The following is a 10,148-nucleotide window of genomic DNA, read 5'->3' as shown; positions in this document are numbered from 1 at the left end:
CCGTTCTGATTTTAGAACGGGCCGTTCTGCATGTAATTTTTGCACATGTAGAAGGGGCGCAGAACGGGCCGTTCCAGATTCGGTACAGGCCGTTCTAGCCACTCCGGAATGTCTATAAATAAGGGTTGTGGGCGGTGAGGAGAATGTGAGTTTTTAGAGAGAAGGTCTCTGGGTCTGTGAGCTCCTTTCACTCCCAAATTTCTCTGTATGATTCCTTTAATCCTGTAGACCACTAATGCCTTCTGTCATTTCTTGAAATAAAATTAGAAAACTTGTTTCGGGTGGATTGAAGTTCCAGGTTGAGCTTCGAAGGAAAATTCTACTTCTTTTCAGTTTTTGGCTAATTTGAGCCAATCTTCAAGTAAGGGAAGCTAGAATGTAGATTAATTAAGTTGTTGGGTGTGGATTGAGTAGTTGCTGGCTTAAGTTGTTAGTATGTTGTGTGTTGATAATATGTGATACGTTGTTAAAGTTGCTATACGTTGTAAAATTAAGTTATTTTTATGTTGTTTATTGTTGAATTATGAATAAGTTGAGATGTATATGTTGAAGTAGTTTATTGATGTAAAAGTTGTTTAAAGTTGTATAAGTTGCCTATTGTTGAAAGATGCTTATTGTTGTAAGTTGTGTCTTGTTGTAAGATGTTTATAATTGTATTGTTGTAAGTTACTGTAAAGTTGTTGTCTATTGCTGTGAAGTTGTTAAGATGCCTGTTGTTGTAAAGTTGAAAAGTTGGGGACATATGGTAAAGATATATGTCCTATGTTGAGATACATAGTACTGAGGTGATAAGTTGAAAGTTGTTTTAAAGTTGAAAGTTGTTGTAAAGTTGAAAGTTGTTTTAAAGTTGAAAGTTGTTTTAAAGTTGAATCCCTTAGTACTGTGTGGGCAACATGGAAATAGTCGATCCATGTCATGGTTGAATGACCAATTTGAGTAAGGTATCTAGTTAGAGATGTAGTCTTTGACTAGATACTGGAGGGTGCGTGGTACTTGGAGGACAGTGGGTGGGCTAACTCCACATGTGGATTGGTGAAGCTAGCCAAGGCCGTGGTAGGCTCATACCCAAACCCTTCTGTCCTGACAGTAGTACCGGACCTCCGAGTCTAAGTGGCGCACCTGAGCAATCGCCTATTGTTGTCTATACCTGGTTCTGTTCGGAGTTCCTAACGTTGTTCTATACCTGACCTGGTTGAGATAGGTCAAACGTTGGATTCGGTAGGGTTTATGCCACCTAGACTGCTCAACCTCAATTGTTGGAGATCTCCCAGTTGTATATGCGTGACGACGCATTAAATATTAAGTTGTATATGGTTGTTGTTGTTGTATTAAAGTTGCTTCTAAGTTGTATGAATGAGTGGTGATTTTATGTTGAACTGTATGGTTGTTTGTGATGATGATTGAATGAATGAGTAGTATAGTATTTTCCCCATACTTATATGGTTGATTATTGAATTCTAGATTACCCTTTTGTTTCCATGTGGGTGGACTGCTATGATCATATGGTGTATGAGAGCAGATCAGGGCTAGGTTGAAGCTATTGGCTGAGTCTGCTGCTCGATGTGGAATTTTGGTTCCTAGTGTCAGAGTTACCACCTTGGGTAACAGTTTTGTGCTTGACCGGCACTAGGAGATAGTAGTTTTGGATAACTGTATAAATACTAATACTTAAAAACTTACTTATTCTTATATATATTTTTTTATGTTTTGTATTTAGGAGTTATCCAATTTTATTATTTATCTTAGTTTACAAATTTTTAGTGCGATTCCATTAAGTGTAAGGACCACGGCGGGTCGTTACACATAGTACTAAGGAGATAAGTTGAAAGTTGTTTTAAAGTTGAATCCCTTAGTACTGTGTTGGCGACATGGAAGTAGTCGATCCATGTCATGGTTGAATGACTAATTTGAGTAAGGTATCTAGTTAGAGATGTAGTCTTTAAGTAGGTACTGGAGGGTGCGTGGTACTTGGAGGACAGTGGGTGGGCTAACTTCACATGTGGAATGGTGATGCTAACCAAGGCTATGGTAGGCTCATACCCAAACACTTCTTTCCTGATAGTAGTACTGGACTTCCGAGTCTAAGTGGCACACTTGAGAAATCGCCTATTATTGTTTATACCTGGTTCTCTTCGGAGTTCCTAATGTTGTTCTATACCTGACCTGGTTGAGATAGGTCAAACATTGGGTTCGGTAGGGTTTATGCTGCCTAGACTGTTTAACCTCAGTTGTTGGAGATCTCCGAGTTGAAATGCGTGACGATGCATAAGTTGTTGATGAGTTGATTTGTTGTTGATAAAAGTTGTATCTATGTTGTTATGTTGTTAAGCTGTGATTGTGTTGTGTGTTGATCCTGTTGAGGATGATGATAGTGTTGTTATGTTGTAAGTTGTTTTAAACATGTGTTGTTGAAAGATGTGTAATATATGTGTTGTTTATCTTTTGTATCGGATGTGAAGATGATTATATAGTTGTGTTTCTTATTTGATATTTATGAGTTGTTTATTGTCTCTAGCTTACCTTTGCGTGTTTCCATGTGGTTTGGACTGCGATGATCATACGTTGGTATGGGAGCAGGGCAGGGATAGGCTGGGAGATAGCTACTAGAGGCCACCGGAGGTGCCTGGAGAAGGATATTTTTTAATAGGCTACCTTATAGTAACATATTTTGTTGTATATAACTAGTTGTCGTTGGTTGCTCGATTAACAACTTGTGTTATAAATATTTTATTATACTATTTTAGTATATATATTTCAGTAGTGTGTAATGTTGTTCGTAGTGTGACGGTCATGGCAGATCGTTACGTATATCAGTATATGGTGCAAAAACTTAAAACAATTCATGTCAATATAACTGAAAATATAAAGACTCTTGTGTATGTATGGCTCCAAAGTACCTATCTCTAAACTTTTCTTAAGAAATAAGTTTATGAGGTTCACATCTTAAGAAAACCTTATATGTCTTTCCTTAAGTTAGCCTAACTTAACCCTAACTGATATTACTTCGATAATAGTTCAACTCTCAATGATTTCTTGACCCTTAGATCTCTTAAACAATGGCAATTACAACAATTTTATCAATTAATCATATAAATCATATAATTAATTGATAAACATAAAACACAATGTTACATCCATAAGATTATTTATTTTAATAAAATAGAAGTTTAATACATTATTTAGTCTTTAATTATTTGAAAATTTTATAATTTATTTTTAAATTAATATATATATATATGTGTGTATATTTAATTAAGTGTTTTTTAATATATGTATTTTTGTAATTTAATTTTTAAAGTTAGAGTTTTTTAAAAAAAAAAACAAAATTGTAATATGTTTCAAAATATTTTTATATTCTTAATGACCAAATCATATTAGTATTTTACATTATTACCTACATGTATCAAGTTTTAATTTTTACTTGTATTTTTTCATAAGATCCCTAATAATAAAAAATTATAAACTATTAAAAAAAATTAGCAAGTCAGGGTTAAAAACTAAATTACAAATTAAAATTAAAATTTTGAGATACTCTGTATTAGAAAGAACACATCTACGCATCTCATGTGTACTAAACAGTGTTGTAAAACTCGGCTCGACCCGGCCGGTCGAACCGGTCGAACCGGAAACCGGTGGTTAGACCGAGCCGAACCAGTGATCAGATCGGATATGCAGCTGACTCGGTATGACTCGGTTTGACTCGGTTAAAAACCCGGTTGAACCAGCGACTCGCGGGTCATGACCCAAACCGGGTCATCAATTTTTTTGAAAAAAAAAAATTTAAACGACCTCATTTTTTAAAATGCCTCTGCTCATTGCACGCTGCTTCCTCCTTCAAAACCCTAAGGTTATTTTTTTCAGATTTGGGAAACAAATCCTGCTCGTCGCACGTTGCTTCTCTGCACGCAGCACCGCACTGCCACAGCTGCACCGCCGCACCGCTGCACCGCCGCACCGCTGCACCGCCGCACCGCTGCACCACGATAGTCGCACCACCGCACCGTCGCACTACCGCATTGCCGCATTGCCGCATCGCTACACTGCCACCTCGTCGCACCACCGCGCGTTGCTTCAGGTTAGAAGTTGTGCGATTTGTTGATTGTTTAAAATATTGGTATATAATATTGCTTTGATATTTAGTATATATGAATAACTGGAACTTATCTATTTCCGTACAAAAAGAAACATGACTGCACCAAATTTAAAACTAAAGCACCATAGCTCTATAATATTGCTTGTTAAAACATATATACTAGCAAGAATGCGCCCTTACCTATATTGTAAAGCCCAAACCGAAATAATGTTGTTGTCAAAGCCAGGAAGGTGTTGGTAAAATGGATACAACCTTGGGCCAAAATTGAAGCCCAGAGAATTGTACAATGCCAGATTAGGCAACTGGTTGACGGAGAACGTGATCCTGTGAGTGGCAATGTGGAGAATTAGCTGTTATTTGAATTTATAATTTGGTTATTTTTAGCATTATGTTATTGTTAGCTACTCTTTGATTTGCTCATTATTATATTGATTTTGGTTGATTTAATTTACAATAATTTTTTGTTGGTTGTTATTGAATGATATTTTGATATTAGGCATGACAACCGGTGAAACGCCATCATCACAAGAGGGTTCTACTCAAAACTCTTTCCAAAAGAATATTAGAGGGAAAACTGATATAGCTTGGGGGCATTGTAAATTGCTTAAGGAAAATGAAAAATCTATTATATTATGCATATACTGTGATAAAGTTATTCGGGGAGGTGGAATTAATAGGTTTAAGAGTCACTTGGCTGGTGAGAAAGGTCAAGTTAAACAATGTAAAAAGGTTCCCGTAGATATTCGTTTTCAGATGAAACAAAACATTGATGAATGCAAGAGCAAGAAAAGAAAAATTCAAGAAGAAAATAATGATAGTTACTCTTTCCCACCTATTGAAGAAGGTGAAGTGCCAGAAGTGGAACAATCAACATCAACATTTTTAAAAGGCAAGAACCGCATTGGTAACTTTTTTATGCCTAGAACAACTCCTGGAGCTCAACCTACCTTAAAAAGTGTGTTGCAAAGCAAAGAAGTGATAGAAAAATGTGACCTTGCTATTGCCAAATGGTTCATTGATGCATCAGTTCCATTCAATGCAGCTAATTCAGCATATTTTCAGCCTATGGTTGATGCTTTATGTAGTATGAGTCCAGGGTACAAGGTTCCAAGTATGCATACTATTCGTGGTCATTTGTTAAATAGGTGGGTTGATGATGTAAAGAAGCTTGTAGAAGATTATCGTTTAATTTGGAAGAAAATAGGTTGTACTCTTATGGCGGATGGGTGGACTGATCGGTGTAGGCGAACTTTGATCAACTTTTTAGTTTATTGTCCTAAAGGAACTATTTTTCTTAAATCTGTTGATGCTTCTCATGCTTCTAAAACTGCTGATATGTTGTATAAGCTTTTCAGAGAGGTGGTGTTATATGTTGGGCCAGAAAATATTGTTCACATGGTGACAGACAATGCTGCCAATTATGTTGCCGCTGGTAGGTTATTGGAAGCAGAGTTTCCTAAATTATTTTGGTCTCCTTGTGCAGCACATTGCATTAATTTGATGTTGCAAGACATGGGAAAGTTAGAGGAAGTAAGTATAGCTGTGTCACATGCCTCAAATATTACTAAATATGTCTACAATCATTGTTATGCATTGTATTTGATGAGAAAGCACACAGGTGGAAGAGAAATACTTCGTCCTGCTCCAACTCGATTTGCAACTAATTTTATTGCTTTGCAAAGTATTTTGGCTCAAAAAAATGCACTAAGAGCCATGGTAACATCCAAGGAATGGACAAGCTCAGCTTATGCCAAAGAAGAAAATGCAAAGAAATTTGTGGAACAAGTCTTAGACTCTGGGTTTTGGACTAAATGTGCTGATATAGTAAAACTCACAGAACCACTTGTACGTGTGTTGCGTATTGTTGATAGTGAAGATAAACCTGCCATGGGTTTTCTTTACCAAGCTATACATAAAGCTAGAGAAGAGATATTGAGAAGGTTTAGAAGAAATAAGATGAAAGTGGAACCTTACTTGAAGATCATAGATAACCGTTGGGATTCACAGCTTCGTAGAAATCTTCATGCTGCTGGTTATTGGTTGAATCCAGCTTGTAGATTTAATGATGAAGAATTTGAACAACATTTTTCCACAACATCTGGACTTTTAGATGTGATTGAAAAGTATTCTCATGGAGATCCTGAACTACGAAACAAATTGACTACTGAGATGAGAATATACAAAGATGCTGAGTTGGATTTTGGAAGGCAATCTGCTTTGTATGAAAGAAATACAGTTATGCCAGGAAACTTCATAACTCGTGACTTTGTGATCCTTAATGTTTATTTAAGTTTAATACATATACTGATTTATTTCATGCAATATTCTAGATCAATGGTGGGAATCTTATGGGTGTGGTGCACCAAATCTACAAAAGTTAGCTATTCGTGTTTTAAGTCAAACTTGTAGTGCTTCGGGTTGTGAGCGCAATTGGAGTGTATTTGAGCATATTCATTCAAAGAAAAGAAATAGGTTGGAGCATCAAAAGCTTAATGATCTAGTTTTTGTTCGTTACAACTTGAGGTTACAACATAGGTATTATTATGTTTCTTTCTTTTTTTGTGTCATTTTATTTCTAAATACATGTACTTAGATTTAAATACATTACATATTTACATGTGCTTAGGAAAAAGAGACATCAAAGTTATGATCCTATTAATCTTGAAACGCTTGATGACCATTCTAATTGGGTAATGGAGGATTCCCCACCATTTTTAACCAATGAGGAAGTGGATGCACTACGTAATGACCTTGCAAATATGACCATCCAACCAATTTCAAGTGACATTGGTATTTTTTTTATATTGTTATTTCATTATTTTGTATTTGTTATCACTAAATTTGAATTTGTAATTACTAACTTATTTCTAAATTATTGTCATAGATCAATTAAATTTGGATGAGGATGATGATGATGATGTACAAGCACAAGATGATACTATGGAAAACATGAATTTAAATGAAAGCAATATTGAAGAAGTTATTGGAGAAGGATTTGAGATTTTTGATGAAAGAGTGGTGGCCACAACTTTTACTCCTTGGACATAAATAGTTTATATAGATTTGTTTAAATCTTGTAGTTCAATTATGTTTAAATATTATTTGTAGCTTTGTTATGTGACTTATTATATGTTTGAACTTACAAGTTAGCTTGGAACTTATGTGTGTTTTTTACTTGTTTGAAACTCATATTTAGAACTTGTTTTATTTGCTTAAAACTCATGAATGACATTATACAATTATGTTAAAATGTGTTTGTAATTTTTGTGGAGTTTATTTTAAGGTATGATGTGATTTTTTTTTTTTTGAAATTTATAGGTATGAAATATGTATAACAAATATTTTTTTAATTTTTTTTAATAGAAATCGGTTCATGTGGTTTAATAGGTGACTCACCGGTCTAACCAGTGACTCATTGACCCAGTACTCTCACCGGTTCAATGACCGGTTCGGTTTTTAAAACACTGGTACTAAGTACCCACACTTTCCAATAGAAATTAGACGTTTCTGAAAATAAATACACGTATTTCGAGGTGTGTATTAAATGAATGCAAAAAATACAGATGATTCGCTTGTTGGAAAACGTGTGTATTTACTGTTTGGGTGTCTTTTTAAATGATATATTTTTCTCTAATTTTTAAATGACACATTTTTTAGTTTTTAAATGAATATTTATTTATTTAAATGATATATAATTTTTTTTATATAAAATAATTTTATTTGTATATTTTTATAAGAAAAATAAATTATTAGTTAATACAAGTGTGTCAAATGAGATTTATTTTTATTTAATTCAAATCTCAAATTATATCTTAAATATAATGCGTATTATAATTTTAAAAATATATTAATTTTAAGAAATAAATTTAAAAAAGAAAATAAAAAATTATCATCTTTTTAGAATTAAAGATTAAAAAAAATACTTTTATTTTTATTATTCATTTATTCTATGTTTCATAAAAATGATTTTTATCCTAAAAAAATAAAAATGATTTTTAAATGAAATTTTAAAACATGAATTAACTCAAATCTAAATATCTGAAATAAATAAATTCATGGCATCTTCATTTTAGAGGTGTAATTTTTTTTCTTCAAAATTACGGATATGGGTAAATTAAAAAAAGAATATATCAATATGAGTAAGTTGTAATTCAACACTTTTAAGTATAAATTCGTGCTTTCATTTACAATTATATCCTTTAAAAATCAACCATCAAGACGACTTTGACTTATGTTTTTAACCTTTTTATTTGAATTTTAACAATATTTTTAATTATAAAATTGAAAAAAATTAATTGTGTCATGTTCGTTCACACGACTTTCATTAATGAAGTTTCAGACTAGAACACAACTTTGGTTAATTTTTCTCGGTTAAATATTTTTACGAATTATTATTTAAAAAGAATAAAAATTATGTGGTTAAATACATTTTTTATAGGTGTTTAAATATATCAATAAGTTAGTTAAATAGAGTATATATCGCTGTAAGTTTTTATTAATTATTTTCTTTTATCAACGTGAGTTGTGGTGTTTTATGTTGAGATTTTTGAAAAGTTTTGGAAGTTAAGGAATTATCATGAGTTTAGGTGAAGGATTTCTTTGAGCAAAGATTTAGTTTAACTCTAAATGAAGAGTTATATAATATTTCTTTTAAAACTTGAGCCTCAAAAGCTCATTTCTAAGAGAACCTTAAAGAGATACTATAAAGGTTTTAGAATGGTAATTCTTCTTCTTTCTAGACATTCCAAAGGTATAGGATATCCTTGATGATCAGTTGAGTTGTGATATGAAATTGTTGAAGTAGAGGATTGGTATTGGTGTGGAATCCCACCGTGAATTAGGAGTTTCCTCATCTTCTCTCTTGGATTATTGATATCTTAAGGTAAGGGAAGTTAAAAAACTTGAATTTGTGCTAGATCGTTGAGTTGCATGTGACTACAATGTGTTAAAGGCATGGTTGAATGATTGAATTTGAGGTGGAAAGGTTGTTTCATTGAGTTTTCGGTGTCTTGTTTCATGAAGATGAATTTGTGGTGTTTGGCCCTATATGTGTTGCATGTTGAATTTCTCATGAGAAATAAGTTGGGGATGTTGCATATATATGGATTATTGTATTACATGTGGGAATTTTCTATTTTTAAACTGTTATGAGCTAATTCGTGCAATTTACAAGTGCAAAACTCACAATTATATTGAGCGTACAATTAAGGCATCGAATGTGGTTTTAAGCAAAAGTTCTCTGTTTTGCTCACATTGGGCATAGGATTGGTAGTGTCAGGTGTGAGAAGAGAAAATTGTCTTTGCCTAGATTGTTGTTGGGAGAATTACCTCTGCCTGGATTAATGTCAAGTGCCAAATGAGTGGCGTCAGGCATGATAAGAGATAATCATTTTTGCCTAGATTCGGGCAAGGGGTGGGACTTTGTCACGTCATGTGTGAGGGCTTGGGTGTTTCTACCTAATTTATGTTAGGCACAAGTTGTATGGCATCGAACTTAGGCAAGACAAAAAACTCCCTATCTTAATGGCACCGTATATGCAGATGGTTATATGTTTGAATTACTGAGGTGCAATTATGTTGCAAATTGATTGGTATTGTTATATCTATATTCATTGACCTGAGATAATACATATAGATGGACATCGTTGAGATGTGATGTTGAGAACGCTTTGGGCGTTTAGGCATGATATTTGACTTGAGATTAAAGAAGAAAGTGTTTTTGAAAGTTGAAAATCTCATTTTGTGGATATTGGTTTGGTGCTTTATGAGTCCAATTGTTGAAAATCTTTGGTTGATGTTGAAGCAAGGTATGAAGACGATGATAACAACCTTTAACTAATTACTAGAAAGGTGTGAGGTATCGCGAGGACGGTTAGTTTGGTTGTAATCCATAGGAGACTTGGTTAATATATGTCAATGTTGTGGTAAGCATGTAACATCCCAGTTTTTATTATTATTATATGGTATTTGGTCATAATTTTGTGATTATATTTTACTTCAATTGTAGCTAATTCACATTTCATTTATGCTTAATTGTAGGCTTTAGAAATATATG

At 33.5% G+C, this 10,148-nt stretch overlaps 1 protein-coding gene across 1 annotated transcript; it reads left to right on the top strand.

The window, feature by feature from the left end:
- The first annotated feature begins 4,591 nt into the window (after positions 1 to 4,591).
- On the top strand, positions 4,592 to 9,167 carry LOC145955337 (uncharacterized). Its single transcript, XM_083070004.1, has 2 exons — positions 4,592 to 6,883; positions 6,978 to 9,167. The coding sequence occupies exon 1, from the start codon at positions 4,592 to 4,594 to the stop codon at positions 6,500 to 6,502; it is 1,911 nt and encodes a 636-aa protein (XP_082926130.1). The 3' UTR covers positions 6,503 to 6,883; positions 6,978 to 9,167.
- The last annotated feature ends 981 nt before the right edge of the window (positions 9,168 to 10,148 follow it).

This window comes from Cajanus cajan, chromosome 1 (genome assembly GCF_000230855.2).
Source record: "Cajanus cajan strain Asha chromosome 1, NIPB_CcT2T_4, whole genome shotgun sequence".
In the NCBI taxonomy this organism is placed as follows: Eukaryota; Viridiplantae; Streptophyta; class Magnoliopsida; order Fabales; family Fabaceae; genus Cajanus; species Cajanus cajan.
Note: the sequence above shows the minus strand (reverse complement) of the source record. Positions and strands in the feature narration are given on the sequence as shown.